The sequence below is a fragment of the Epinephelus fuscoguttatus genome, linkage group LG12, assembly GCF_011397635.1.
Source record: "Epinephelus fuscoguttatus linkage group LG12, E.fuscoguttatus.final_Chr_v1".
NCBI classification, from domain to species: Eukaryota; Metazoa; Chordata; class Actinopteri; order Perciformes; family Serranidae; genus Epinephelus; species Epinephelus fuscoguttatus.
The window spans coordinates 37,869,320-37,885,764 of NC_064763.1; the positions used below are offsets into that span (position 1 = coordinate 37,869,320).

Here is a 16,445-nt window from a genome sequence, read left to right on the forward strand (position 1 = left end):
ATTACTGAACAGCACGTTGGAGTTGTGTCTGAACATGTCTTTGGAGGCCGAGCTGCTCTGGAGACGGATCTCATTGGTGGAGCGAACTGTAGGAAGGGTGTGAGGAGGCTAAATGTTTCCCTCTTGCTTCCAGATGAAACGTGCTCTTTTGTGAACCCCTTGAGACTCAGTTTTCCATCTTTAATTCCCCCTTAAGTAGCTTTAAAGGATAAGTCTGGGGATGTTCTTCTTATTGTCAAATACCATGAAATGACCAAAACCAACAATGAATTGAGTCTCTGTGAAGCCTGATGTATCTTATTCTCTGTGCCACAGAGCCCCATTGTTCTCCAAAAACTAAAAAAAAAAAACCACATCAGTTTGCCAAAGTGTTGCACTGGGTGACAGTTTCCTTCACTGCGATGAATTTGGCCACTGTAGTTTATTTTGGTCCATCGACATCTTCCTACTGCTATAAATACTCACAAGAGAACCATATGTGTATTAATCCGCAGCTGAAAATACTTCCCAACAAATGCACTGTTTCCTCCTGTTTGAGTAACATTAGCTAAAAACTACAGTGCCCAGCTGTTTTAGGGAAATTATTTGTCTTTTTTAAAAAGTTAAAAAGCATATTTCTGACACGTTTTATACTAGGCACTTTTAGGAGCAGACTGCACAGAGCATGTGCGGGTTATAGCCTACAGAATCTGAATACCCAACACTAAAAATGTCAGCTGAATTGTCCTCTCAGCCCACTTTATTATGCTTTCTCATTGCTAATTTTACAACACGGGAATTTGCAATGTGTGACTACAGACATGTCAAAATAAATAGATGCCAAACTACAATTTCTTAAAGGCGAAGGGGACATCTTGTAATCTACTTGTTGTGTCTGACCAGTGGTCCAAAATCTAACGACAGTCTGTTTATGATGTTATAAAACAAAATAAAGTAGTAAATCTTTACGATGTTTGATGCTTTTGCTCGAAAAATTACTTTAGCGATGAATTGAAAATCAAAACAGCTGCACTAAGGCTAATAACAGTCAACTAATCGATTCATAGACCAATTGCTCCAGCTATGGGTGAAATATTTTATTGTTCAACACTCATAAAAGTACCATAACACTAGGCTACTACTATTTAAGTCTTTCAACAGTTTTTCTTCAAATATATGGGTTTCCTGTCTGAGGATGAACACCATTATATTATAAAACAGACAATAACTACAATAGAGTATGTTCTACTGTAATCGTTTCTCACTTATCCACTTAAACGTGCCCGTCAGCATGCTTTGACACCCCAGCCTCCCTGCTGAGTCTCAACCTTAACCTGAATAGTCAAGTTTTATGTGGTCAAGAGGCAGAGAGGAAAAACAGCTTCCGCATACAGGCTGAGTCAGCTGACCACGATTCAGCCAATCAGAAGTGGCTCGCTGTTGTAAATACACGGTTGTTTTGAAAGCATGTGAAGAGTCGAGGAGAGACCGCGAGGAGACATGACGGTGGACACCAGAGTCAGCGGTGAGTCGGTTATTTCTCTGACCGGTAACAAGTCGGTGGAGTCGGCTTTAGTCACTTTATAAAAGCTGGTGTTGAGTTAGGCCCACAGCTGTCTGCGTGACGGAAACAAAGCAGTGTTACCTTTTACCGGTTATTGTTGTTAGTGGAAGACTGCTCAGTTCCTTATCTGTGTGTAAAGTGCTTACAGTTACAATTTTCCACCATTTTACTGTGATATTTCGATATTTGTGACGTATATGACTGCATGCTTTTATTGTTTTGGCTCAGCATTATTTTAAGATATGTCAAGGCTGTTTTTAGATTTATTTTTAATAAATTTAGCTTAATTGAAATCAAGTAGCCTAATTAAGGCCCTTAGTTCTCTCTTATTTAGTAAAATATCTTTTGTTTTTAATATATATATTTTTAAAAAGTTTAAAACACCAACTTCGAGACATATAAATACTCTGATATGATTGATAATTAGTGTGATAATTTGTGTCTGGGTTTCCACAGTAAAATTTTAAATTAAGTTAAGTTAATTTAAGTTAAAAAAAAAAAAAAGTTGTCTGTCTAAAAAAAAAAAAAGATGAGACAACATCATGTGCCATTTGTGGACCTGTGCGCAGTCTGGTTACATAAGAATTCCTGTGTAAAAAGCACTCTGTCAAGTCAGAAATAGACAGGCAATAAATAGTAAAAGATAAAACGCACACAAAAAGGTATCAAAACTAAAATAAATACTAAAAAAAGTGAATAAAAAGTGAACTAGTGTAAACAACATTTCTCCTAGTTTACTGAAAGTCAATTCTCGGTGTACTTGCAGTAGTTCCAAGGTTCACATCACTTTTTTCTAAGTTGCATATTGAACCAAAATTGGTTTTTAATCTCGCTGTCATGTCACAAACTCATCATCGTCCTCTCTGTGTGTCAAATGCTGCACATACGTCATTATGCACTGTGAAGATCAAGTGTCAGTGAAGTGACATGACACTAAGCAAAATACATTTTGAATATAATTTGATGCCCTTTTCTGTAATCTCTATATGCTTTTTGTTCCTTTCGTCCCCTTAACTTTCCATATCTCGCTCAGCTACAAACAGAGAGATTTAGTGGATGTAGGGCAGGTTTTTATCCACAAGAATTTGACTAGAAAAATTGCTCACTGTATTATAATAGGATTACGCATAATCCTCCAGCTGTAAATTTTGCACCAGGCTACACAGCACTCAGATGATTATTGTACCATGGAAAGATAAAAGCAGTCGACTGTTGTTGGGCTGTTAAATTTAAAAAAAAAATAAATAAAAATTTAATTGGTGGAGTAGTCCAGTATATGGGGCCACGTCTGAGTTTTGTCACACTGTGGGAAAATAAGAAATGAAAGTTATTTTCTTAGACTAAGCAAAAAAACTTGATCGTCATCACAAAAGGAAAACAAAAGATCTGGTTTTTAAACACAGTATTATTTTGCAAGTCAGCTGAGATTAGGCCACCTTCCTTTCAAAATAATCAGCAGAACATTAATCTTCAATCTTCTGCCATCAGTTATTGTGGGACAGCACACCCATTCAAATTTCCCCCCAAAATCACCCATCTTGTTATCATTTTATATGATTGTATTTTATTTTAATTTATCAGATAGATAGATAGATGTGTTCACCCCTTTAAAGACTTGCTGTGTGTGGTTATGAATCTGTTCTAATTCTACCTGGAGAATAAATAAATAAATAAAGAGTTTACAGTGTATTTATTATTGTGCTTACAGACACGAGGGGCGGTGCCATGACAGGCAGCAGCAGACAGGTAAGAACAAAGCACCTTTGTGACTGAACACCGTGATGTGCTATTACATAAGTAAACAATATAGATGATCTAATTAGGGCGGGTCAGCATTAACACAATATGATGAGTCACAGCCAACGGGCACAACCCTTTAGAGGGTGGCAGGGTTTATTAACCTTGGAGAATGGGCAAATAATAATGCGATCTGTTAACTTCTGTGGTATCTCATGAAAGAAAAAGTACTGAGCACATGTGTGGATGTTTTGTTATTTATAGGTTCGGTTATTTTCCTTAATAATTATGAACATTTTTGCAGTTTTATTATAAATGTTATTAGGTGTTTGGATATCTTATTTAATTTTATCCCTTCAGTGCCATACACTGTATGATTACAGCTTCTTCCAGACCACTACTAGTTAATAAAATTTATCATCCTATATATTTCAATTGAGGGTATGAACCACAAATCATTTTATACATTTAAATAATTAAAGTGCCCGTATAGATTCCTTTACTGTCTGCATCAAAGTCTCTGACATCCTCCCAAGAAACACAGAATCCTTGCACATTGTGGAGCATGAAAATGATAAAATTCAAGATTATCCTCAGGAAACCTACATGGGTCAAGCCTCAAGTATCATGGTCTGACAAAACATACTGTATGTTAGAAGTTTGTGTTCGTGTAGAAGTTTGTGTTCCTGTTATTTAGTTTTCATCAAACATAACCATCGATCATTGTTTGCAAATATTATTTTAGCGTGAGAAAAGGTATAAAATGCTTTTTGTCACTGCTAATATATTGCAAGTTTTACATTTATTTTCAAGTCTCAAAGACTTAAAACGATTTTTAAATAATGTTTTTTCTGCCTGACTCTCCAAACCAGAGATCATGCCTTTAATAAACCTTTACACTTTCCTAAAAGTGTCTAATTTTTCTGTATTTTTACCTCTCATGTTGTCCACTCTGTATTTATCTGTGTTGCCTCTCTGTTACGCACTTTGTAGCACATGTGCTTTGCTGTTAAAACACCTGTTATATAAACTTTGCACCTCCCTTTTGTCCTGTTTGCTGTTTTGTTCTTGGGGACAGGCTCGACCTGACAAGTTACATTTCTTCCCTCGTGTGTAAATTTGTGGAGACCTGCAGGGAACAAAGAGAAGATGGCAAATAATCGGTCATGCACATAATAATAAAAAAATGTTAAGGAGAGTTATGAGAGAGTGCAGTTTACTGTAGTGGAAAAATATAGACAGTGTGTTTGGGGATGAAGACTACAGATTGCTTAGAGAACCAAATGTCCTCATAAGGATAGATGTCCAAGGATGCATCAGTGTCAGTAGCCATTTGAGTATCATTGTTCCCACTGTTGCCATGGCTGGGCAAAGGGCAGCCGGGGTAAAAGCTGGCATTTTAGAAGGTCTGGTGAATGTGACATCAATCTCTGGACTTAATTCCCGCTGAGAGAACTGATCCAGTTTTCTCTCAGCGTGGCTGGCTCAGATTTTGCTCTTACTAAATGCACCATGGATTCGTTGGACATATTTAACATGAAGTATTTGAGATAGAAGTAAAAAATCGAAATAAATTTAAATTAATTTATTGTAAGAGACACAAAATTTGTTTAAATCTGTTATGGTCACACTAAAATACATTTTCTTTACAGCACATCCAATATTAAAAGGCATACATGGGGAAAACCTTAATCTAAAATGTATTTACTGTGCAGTCAACACTGTCCTCATTCAAATTTCACATTTCAGTTTCACAGCCATTTAATATGGCTCTGTCTGTTTCTGTTCACCATGTTCCCTGTATTTATATTTTCAGGCAAACAAGTGCAGTATTTAGGTTATTGTGGGAGTAATCATGTGACATGACTCTTTCTTTGATTGAAAATACAAAATACACTGGGGCGACAGTGGCTTGGTGGATGGAGCGGGCGCCCAGTGTGCAGGGCTGTTGCCGCAGCAGCCCGGGTTCAACTCCAGCCTGTGGCCCTTTGCTGCATGTCATTCCCTCTCTCTCTCCCTTTCACACTTGACTTTCCTATCAATTACAGGCAAAACTGCCCAAAAAATATCTTAAAACAAAAAAAGAAAATACAAAATACACTCAAACTCTGCACTTCACTACTTCTGATCATTAAGACCAAAAAACAATAAAGCCTATTTTCATTGCAGTCCTACAATTAAATGCTTTAATGAACATTGATTGACTGCAGCGTTTAAACACAGCAAAACTCTGTCCGTCGTATGCTCAGTGCTTCCCAAACACATGACTAGTTAATGAGACTTGGGTTATACTGCAGCACTCGTATGAGACTTTGTAAATTAATATTTTGATATAGTTTTGCTGTCAGTTCATCAAAATGTTCGCTGTTGTCCCTGAAGGCACAGGAGAATAACAAAGTTTTTGTCATGAATTCAAGGTAACACAACATGACCTATTGATTTACAAATGGTCATTTAGTGGGTGAAGTATTCCTTTAAGATACACAAGGACTCAGAGGCACACGAGGGTTTCTCTCCTGCTGCCTGATTTATTTTTCTCTTCAGTCTCACTTTCTTTATTAACGTGTGTTATCTCTATTCAGTCCCAGGGTGCCAAATGCCTCGTCCTTATGGAAACATAAGCCTTAAAGTCTTCTTTGTCTGTGTAGATCACTGTTAACAGAATAGACCTAAGACGCCACAGTGCTGCCATCCTCACTGTTGTTTTAGAGACATTTCCACCGCGTAAGCTGTTTCTGATGTAGCTCAGCATGGCGAGATTGCACTGTCTCATCAGAGTATAACAGAGAGATTCATACATACACCATTGTTGCTTTTTCTCTGCGCAGGAGGGCCCTGGAGGACTGTGGGACTCTGTGAAGAAAGCTGCGGTTGTCATCGGATCTGGAATCTTGTTCTTGGCTGCATTTGGCAACTCGCTGACATGGTAGGATTACCTTACAGTTTATAGTGTTAGAATACAACAAACGAATAGCTTGTCCTGACATGAACTTGAGATGAACCTGAGGAGGGGCAGTGTCGCAGGGTCTTACATCAGTGCGCAATAAAAAAAGAACAGCTAAGGGAAAGAAGAGAAGTGGATGGGAATCATCATGCCAGTATTAAGCAGGACTGGACAGTCTGATTGGGTCCAAATTATACTTGGTCCAGTCGGTCAGGTGTGGTGGTGATCACCTGGTACATCATTATCTCCACAGGAAAAATATTTTAGAAAATGAGTACCCTAATTAACAGATTAATTATATCTCTAAATTTAATTAATAGATATTAAAGGAATTCTTTACCCTCCAAATGATAAAAAGTATATCAATCACTGTGTTATTTTGAATTTGTAAAGAAAACTTTATTTTCTCACATGCCTCCCTGGTGAACGAAGAATCCGAAAACAGAGAAAATACTGTTTTCTGTTTTTAAACTCTCAATCCAAGTCTCATTTAATGAATTGTGTGCTCAGTACTTCCCAAACACATGCATTCTTACAAGTTAAAACACTTCCACATTATAGGGCAGACATGCTACTGATCGGTGCCTGAAATGATTAATGTGGAAGAGTTTTTAATTACAACTTTTTCAGGGAGATGCATGTGTTTGGGTCGTACTGAGCGTATGACTGGATAACTGAGACTTTGTATACTGATGTTTAGATATAGTTTTGTTGTATTTAACCATGGAACCCTATCATTTAAATTCATCAAGGATTTTTCTCTGTTTTTGGATTCTTCGTTCACCATAGTGGCATGCAAGAAAAACAAAGTTTTCAGTGTTACATAGGGTGAGTAATTGATAGACAAATGGTCATTTGGTGGGTGAAGTTTTTCTATAAATTGCTTGGACAGTTGTTAATAACTGTCTCACCCACTTGGCTACAGAATGTTTCATTGTTGGTGCAGGAGATAAAAATAGGACTTTCCGTTACTTCTAAAAATTAGTCTTGGAAAATAATCAGTCACCAGCAATAATAAACAAGCAGTGGCAGGCGAAAGTGCAGAGTGCTGCTGCTGCTGCTGCTGCTGTTGTTCTCTCTCTGTTAGTGTCTGCAGGGGTTAATCTAATTTTGGATCGGGTCTAATTATCTTTGGGAATATTCGAAACAGGGTGCTCAGACCGGGTCTTTTTTTTTTCACAATAAATGCATGCAGGTCAAGGTAGGTTTTCCATCTGACAGTTTTGCATAGGCGGGCATGGCGTGACTTAAATTTCAGGATATGACACAAAGTTTTTGCCAGAAGGTTTTTGTCAGGATGTGGCTGTGTGTTCAGTATGAGTGCAGTTACATGAATAACAGTTGTATGTCGCTTATCCTAGTTATGATCATATTCAGGACATGGTGTTTACATGAGCTCAGAGAAATCAGGCTACTCATTTTCCCCTGATATTCCCAGTTTCTTTCTGAGTACTCCAGCTCGGTGTTTACATGCTCAAACACATAAACGTGATACTCCAAAACCCGTTAATACAGGGATTATTCATGTCCATGTTAACATAGCCTACTTATATATGATTGCAAGGGTATATAGAGGTTCTTGGTACATGGTTGCTACAGTGTTTCTGGGTAGTTAGGGCATTATTAGGTGGCTGCTAGGTGGCTGTCAGCCATTGCAAACTTATTGTTTTTAGTTCAACTGTTTCTCGGTTGGTGCACGAGCCATAAAGTGTGGGATGAGTTCTCTAGAAAAAGTGTACAAAAGAATAAACATTGGTTTTGCCATGTAAAAATCTTGTGAACTTTGACATTTGATAACATTTCCTCCTCCAGGCATCTTCAGAGATTCTGGGGAGCTTCTGGAGATTTTTGGCAGAACTTGTGGATGAAACTGCACAATACTTTTGAGGGTCATGAAACTGCTTTGTTCTACTTAGGTAAGACATAACATCTTGGGGTTTTTTTTCTTGTCAAAAAAGTGCTCTGTAAAAGAACATGTTGCAACCAACCAGACTACTGACCTTTCATGACAGAACAGTCTTTGTGAGGCCAAATCAAACACACAGCAGTATGTCTGCTACATGATAGCGGCTGAATGACCTGCTTTTTTAATCAATACATACTTTGTATTGCTATGAAAGGCTTGGAAATAGGTGGCTTTACGGATCTATATAGCCCTCTAACTATTCCTGTATTCAGTTCTAACATTTTAGAATTTTCACAGTACTTAAAGATATTTACTAATGTAGCTTTAAATTAGATTACACACAGGGTTTCATCCCCCTGGAGACACAAACAGGACTTTGTTTTCAGAGTTATGACACTGCACAAAAGAGCACCTTATCTACAGAGGAAATAGCATGTTTGTGTAGCATTGAGAACAGCTGTTCAGTTCTGCATATCATATATAACCTCAAGACATGACCTCTGGTGTCGACTTACTCACTCTGATGATGCAGCAGTCTTGTTGTTGTTGTCCATGAACTGTCCAGCTGTTTTGCACATCGGAAGGTGTTCCTCAACCTGATATGATCTATGAAGGACATTCTGTGCTGCCAGTCCAAACGAATACGCTTTACAAGACAGGGCGATTATTGTAAGCCAGGCATTCCTCCAAAGTGATTATGTAATACACATTAAGATAAAACAATAAAGCAAAGCGCAAGTAATAAAAAAAGATAATCTCACAAGGTGCAATCCTGTTTGATATCTGTGAAAATGACAGTTTTTAAAACATAATCTGTTTTATAGTCAGATCAGAAAATGCTAAAGGCCAGACGTTTCTTAAAAATATCAGTGAGTTGTTTGCAGCATTTATCATGACACATTGTTCAAATATTTTTGTTTTTTTATCTCAAGTTGTGGAAAAAGTCATGTACAGCCTTGGCTAAAATATTCAGGCCCACGTCAGGCGCTGCCATCATCGTTTCATTCTGTGACAGCAGCTTTTGTTTTTCTCAACAGGCACAATGTTGGTCCCCACTCTGGCGTTCTGGGTGACAAATGGTCTGCTGCTGCTGGTGGACACCACCGGTAAACCCGCCTTCATCACCCGCTACCGCATCCAGGTGGACAAGAATAACCCGGTATGTCCTCTAATAGATATGTTAGAGCGTCTCCTCTTGTTTTACTATTAATACCACCACTAGTACCACAACCAATAGAGCCTCCTCCACTATTATTACTGCTAGGAATATTATATTTGCGAGTACAGAGATACTAACTTCACTTGGGCCTCCACTTCTTACACCAATATCGTTACAGCATGAACAGCTAATACTGTGGATTTCACCATATTTTCCTATTAAACCTCTGATACAGTAACATTTGCATTATTGACATTTGATGTAGTGACAGATAATAAATCCATCTAATGTCAGTCTTCTTACCTTATTGGGTTAAACTGCATCAGTAAGTGGATGAATAGAATTAATATAACTTAATTCCTTCGACAAGACATAAAGATTAGTTTGATCAGTTTTTAGACGTTTTTTGTGGATAAAATTTCTAATTTCGCCAGCATCACAATATTTATCATTTCTATAGAAATGACACAGGGAGCATAAGAATAAATAAATGCATTTTAAAAAGCATGATAAATTCTAAATAGTTGAATAAATTTAAATTTTGCCAATTCAAAAAAATAAACAAATTCATGGGTAATAAGGAAATAAACAATGCATATTTCTGTACATATTTATTTCCACATTTATTTTTTATTTTTATTATATTGTTAATTATACTTTTATTTCCACATTGATTTATTAATCTATATTTTTATTAATTTCTCCATTTATTGATATGTTCATTGAATTTATTTCCTGTGATTACTTTTGGGCCACAGTGAATAAGATTTTGGAATATGCTTTGGTCTTTAATAATCACAGCTTCAGTTTTGAGAGAAGTTTATGCATTTATCTGCCAGAAGAAACAAAATGAGTGAATTAATAAACATTTTTTTATTTTGCTTACATACATCTGGAGAAACAAAGATTATTTCACACATATTTTCTCACAGTTAATAACCAAAAAAGGAAAAGGCTCAAGTCCCAGGCTTATTTTTGCCTATCCTGTATTAACCAAGGGATAACCCAGAATATCAACTACACCAAATAAAGGAAAAAAGTACATTATACTCTAAATTACAATCCACATTTTTTTTTACCTTTTGATTATTTTACATCATAATCTGTAATCATTTTGCAGTTTAAGGTATTTACACCAACAATAGAAACACTAATAATATATTTTAAAATAAATACTATTTTAATGAATGAAAATCTCAATATTTTTTGTAGTGTGTAGGTATATAAAAGAACAGCCCTCGGTATTTTGGATGTTACATGTCTACCTGTACGTTTGACCAAAGTCTTCTCACAGTGTTTCATTAACAGATGTTGATGTACACTGGAGAGATAAAGACTGACATTACTGATAGCCAGGGCTGGAAGGTTACACTCCAACTGTAATCATCTTATTGATTACCTTCCAAAGACTATAACCAGAAACACACAGTGCATACACCTCATGTTCATTGGCAGAATTAAAACAGTCAGTTTAAGGTTGATTTACATCCATAACCCATCCATCATGTAAAGTGTTGTCTCTGAATATACTGCCAGAGATGCAGCATGTTATCACTACATGGAAGTACACGACATTTGTAGGGTATATTACTTTTATGGGGCGACATAAAGTTACAGACATTTATATTTTGCTGTAATTGGTGGAAATAAGATGATGTCAACCATAAAACTTTATATCACCTATAATGAGCTAATCTGCTGAGTCATTGTGTGTGTCCTGTTGGCTTTCTATAGTCCATTTCGCTGCTCTGAGATAATGAAATCCTGTGACTGATAAGTACATTAATGTCTACTTTAACCTATTTTATTTTATTTTATTTTACAACTCTTATCAAGCAATCTATCTACATATCTTAATTTAGTGATTTGGATTGCATGTCAGAGCCCTTTGGCCAATCTTCAGATGGCCATTTGTTCACTCACTGTCACGCTGTGAATGAAATGGAGCCATCACTATTGTTATAAGTAACAACTGTGCTTTGACAAGTCAAAATGTCCGCTGTGAAAAAGGTCTGTCTTTACGTTGTTGTGCAGGTAAACACACAAAATTACAAAACAGTACTGTACTGCAACTAGGGATACACCAATCCTATTTCTTCAGTCCTATTTACTTGGTCTTTGGGTGTCTGCCGATACTTAGTTGTGATCCAGTGTTTAATTAATGAGCTGTATGCCTCACTGTGTAGTAGTGTCTATTCTTTTATATGTAAGAACATGAACATCAGGCTTGACTGAAACATCGCTTTCTCAAGTTTTTAAATGAAATGTAATAAAAAACCAAAACAAAACACGGCCTTTAAATTTACTGAATCGTTATTTATTATTAAAATAAGAAATTGTGCACCAACAACTTGGTAAAAAAAATCCTCAGTATTAACATAAATAACACATTTGTCAAAACTTAAACAGGCATTAAAATGCCAGTATAAAACAATACAGCTGCATAAAATTCGAACAAATGTAAACATTAAATCACAAACTAGTGCAGACAAGCCTGATCAATACTAAGCATTTAACATAAACAGGAATTAAAATTCTTTGTAAATGTTTTGGGCAAACAGGAAATGAAAATCCACTATAAAATAACATAGCAGCTGAAACTGTAAACATGGAGTTGAACAGATCAGCTCTGTTGTCACCGATATCCGGTTGAGCTGTTGTGAGTCAGTTGTGAGTCAGTATTGGCTCAATATCCAATAACAGTTTAGTTTAGGATCCCTATTAGCTGCCAGTATTCTTCCTGGGACCCGGCACATATTCTGAACACATACAGTACATAACACGCAATAAAAACAAAACACACACACAAATCAGTAGTGGATCGGGATCGGTGCATCCCTAACTGTAACTATGCAAAAGTTCATTTGTGTGTGCTCCATACACACACACACACACGCTCACCCAAACACATATGGAAAAGGTCATCATGATACGTCCATGTGTTTACAGCCAGGGTCCAAAGATTACTGGTGAAAAGTCAAGTTTGTTATTTACACACAATCTGGAGATATTTCTCAGCTGAGACAGAAAGCTTCCATCTGCTTATTTGCATTGTTGTTAAGATGATAAGATACAAACTGCTACTTTTTGAGTTGGAGTATCAACTCTGACCTGTCAACATGTACGTCTTTGTTATATCTTTATTTAAAACCTGCTAAATGAAAGCCACAAAGAATCTTATGAAATGCCTTAAAGACATCAAGTGTCGCCATCACTACATGCACTGAACTACTTAAACAGTAAATCATATTATTTTTTTGAATTACTTTTTAATTGTAATCATCTTTATAACAAAGTTTTTTGCATGTACATAAAAATGTTACATAAAAATGGATAAATGTGTCAAACGAGAAGATTAAGGTAGAATGTAATAGAATAGAAAAAATCAGATCAAGAAAGCAGATCTGCACATAGCAAAGATGTTATCTTCTCTAATGGTATAAGTATTACATCACTACATCTGCATGTGCTAAATGTATGTAATGTTATTTATCTGTGTATATATATATATATGTATATATAGCTTATGTTTTGTCTTGTTCCTTTTCTTCTTTTTGTCTAAGTTTTTTCTTTTTTTTTTCTTTTTGTGAGTTGTTTTTTTCTTCTTGTTTGTTAGTTGTCCTTGTAATAAAAGTAATTTAAAAAAAAAAAAAATCAGATCAAGATGAGGGAAATAATCACATTAAACCCATAAAGAATAAGGTTTGTTTTTTTTCAGTGAATTTTTTTCCTCAATTCCAAAATTTTATATGGAATTTAGCTTTTAAAATACATTTTCCGTATGACCTCAAATGCAAATCTGTGCCAGATTAATGCAGTGTATGTAAATTCAATATTTTTGTCACTAGAAACAAGAAATGCATACTTTTTGAGATTACATCTGGTTTTGACGTCTGTCTGACTCCTCCCATGTCCTCCAGGTGGATCCAGCTAAGCTTCGCCATGCGTTGAAGACCGTCCTCTTTAACCAGGTTTTCATCTCGGGGTCCATGGTGGTGGCGGCTTACCACCTGATGATCCTGAGAGGGAACCCCTGTGACCCTGAGCTGCCCACCTTCCACTGGGCCCTGATGGAGCTGGCTTTCTTTTCCTTAGTGGAGGAAGTAATGTTTTACTATTCACACAGGTTTGGACCTTTAATTGTATTATTTACACCTGTGCTTATCCTACTGTGATATGCCCAGATGTCTCCGCAGTGAAAAGGGCCACTTCTTCCTCATTAGAGATTCAGGTGTCACTGAAATACTGAACTTTACACATTACTGCCACCTAGTGGTAAGAGTCAAGGATGTAAATGTAAAGAAAACAAAAATACAGGTACTGTATATTGCTAAAACATTTAATCAGGGTCAGAACGAAAATACAAAAAGTAATAATTAAAGTAATGACCTTTTACCTAGTGACATCATCAGGTCGAAGTTTTTATTTTCTATTTCCTTGGCTGCAAAACTATATATAAATATATTTATTACGCTTGACCTTTGCTTGTTGTTACACCAAGGCAAAGACCTCATATGTGAAAACCTTCTGTGCCATGAACCTGATTCTGTTACCTTTGGCATTGTGAGCATTTTAGCATGCTGATATAAGTATTTAGCTCAAAGCACCATGTATCTCTTATGAGAAAGGGATTTCTTGGTGAAGGATAGGTATAAAAGGTATAGGTATAAAAGTCTTGGTTTGGGTTAAAATTAATAGCTTTCCGTCAGAAAGGGTTTTCTTGGAGAAAGGAGGGAAAACTTTGCCAATGTGTGCCGAAGTACAGCCTCACAGAGCCAGTAGCATGGCTGTAGAATCTCAGTCTTGTTGTCAAAAATGTATCAGTGGATAACTTCGTGGTGTTTTATTGAGACCTTTATCGTCTTCTCTCTCAGGCTGTTCCACCATCCCAGCCTTTACAAGCATTTCCACAAACAGCACCATGAGTGGACCGCTCCCATTGGAGTCGTCTCCATCTATGCTCATCCTTTGGAGCATGTGGTGAGTCACCCTCTCCCTGGTTATCATGTTATTGTATATGTCTATGTCTTGATCTCTGTAGATCTGAGCATTGCAGTAGATATTTTACTGTCAATGTTTGCTGGATTTTCCCACTAAAATCAGTTTCTTTCTTTTCGTTGCCACTAGATCTCCAACATGCTGCCGGTGGCAATTGGGCCGGTGATCCTGGGATCCCACCTGACCACTACCTGCCTGTGGTACTGCCTGGCTCTGATCAGCACCACCATCTCCCACTGTGGATACCACCTCCCCTTCCTGCCCTCCCCCGAGTTTCATGACTTCCACCATCTCAGGTGAGTCCACCTGCCCACTCTTCTGAGAGTGCTTTCTCTTTTTCGTTATTCATCTGTTGAACTTTTATTTGTAAAAATCGAGGTGATTATTAGGAATTCACTGTGACCTGTAGTTATTTTTTCACTTCAAGAGCCGACTATATTTCATACGTTATTGTCAACAAATTCCACAGAAAATACCAAAACTAACTATTTACTACTATCTGTCTCTCCATACTCTTCTTTACTCTATATGTGGCTCTCAGCCTTATTTCTACTGAAGATGTGAATATTTAAAATGGGTCACAAATATATACTTTCATTTTTAATTTGAAAAAGGCTAAATAATTTATTAAAATAGCTGGTCACTGTAGTTTTTAGCAAATGTTACTCAGGAGAAAAAAGCACATTTCTTGGGGACTATTTTCAGCTGCGGATTAATCCACATTTTGTGCTGTAGTCAGCATTTGGGATCAGCATTACAATGTATGGGGGACTGACTCAAATAAACTGCATTGTAATGTAGGTACATGTCACCAAGTGCAGTAGTGTGGCTCATAGATATGTTTTTAATAGTTTTTGGACACCAGTGGAGCTCTCTCTAAGATACATCAAGCTTTGGAGACTTGTTGGTGGATGACGTTTTGACTCTTGATTACTGTAAATCGGAAAATGACCACAAAGACAACACAGATCCCATGTCATAATTTTTTTAAACATTATTATTATTTTGTTGTTTTCCTTATAAAAATACATTCTTGTTTGTAGATAATTTTAACAGTTGTAGTCACACGTCCTTCCTGGTTTCAGGTTCAACCAGTGTTTCGGGGTCTTTGGCTTCCTGGATCGGCTCCACGGCACTGACACCAAATTTAGGCAGACCAAGCAGTATGAACGCCACACCCTGCTCACCAGCCTCACCCCTCTAAACGAGAGCATCCCTGATGATCCCAAGAAGGGCCACTGATGACCTGTGACCCCTGACCTTTAACCTCAGGCCTTGCCAAACTTGGGATATGGGAAGATAAGGTTCCCAATCTTTAATGATTATTAGATTTTAATTATTTTAATCCAGATAAGCTCTTGATCCGTTTCTGATTGTGAATGTTTGCCCGCTGTCAGTGGCCACCAATTTCACTTTTTATTTTCCCAAGTAGAAAGATTGCACTTTATTAGACATGCAGATTTCATGGATTTTCTTTATCCATTCTTCCACTGTAGCTTTAACGTTAGTGGAGTTCATTATAAATGCATGCACATTGATCTTGTATTAATTCTTGTAAACATATTTTGTATTTTAAGTAATGTTTAGTAACAGCACTTACAGTTCACCAGTCCAGACTACATCCACTTGCTGTTCAGACAGAAGATACATCAACACTTTTCATTCCAGTGACATTTAAACATATTTTTGATTGTAAAATGTCTAAATGTATTACAGGAGGCCTCATTAATGGTTGTATAAAAAGACATGAATGTTGAAAAAGAGATCTCCTTCTGTGATCGATACAGTGTTAATATTTCAACTGGACTGTTTAATATTAAAACATTTTAAAAAAGGGATGTGTGTCATTTCTTTCTTTTTTCCTCTCTACATGGACAGCAGGGTATATACCAGACCCCGAAAGTTAAATTTAATACCTTTTCAGAGACCTTTTTTAAGACCCTTTTCTTATACTTAAAGACCACATCGCTACTTTGAGTTCTAACCTATTAACGTAAGTAACAAACTTAAACATATATTTACTGTAAATTGATTGTAGGATAGCACAACTAAACAGTCTTTATGATAACTCCTTTCTAGAAAAGAAATCACTGTATCAATGCAACATAATCCAGATACAAGGGATGGGAACAAAGCACCACAGAATTTACTGAATGAC

General features: G+C 36.7%; 1 protein-coding gene across 1 annotated transcript; it reads left to right on the forward strand.

Moving 5' to 3' along the window:
• Positions 1 to 1,391: 1,391 nt before the first annotated feature.
• Positions 1,392 to 16,123, forward strand: faxdc2 (fatty acid hydroxylase domain containing 2). The gene is made up of 9 exons (XM_049592357.1): positions 1,392 to 1,504; positions 3,252 to 3,289; positions 6,109 to 6,206; positions 8,037 to 8,140; positions 9,168 to 9,289; positions 13,210 to 13,415; positions 14,164 to 14,269; positions 14,417 to 14,583; positions 15,373 to 16,123. Exons 1-9 carry the CDS (start codon positions 1,480 to 1,482, stop codon positions 15,527 to 15,529), a joined length of 1,023 nt encoding a protein of 340 aa, XP_049448314.1. The 5' UTR covers positions 1,392 to 1,479; the 3' UTR covers positions 15,530 to 16,123.
• Positions 16,124 to 16,445: the final 322 nt, after the last annotated feature.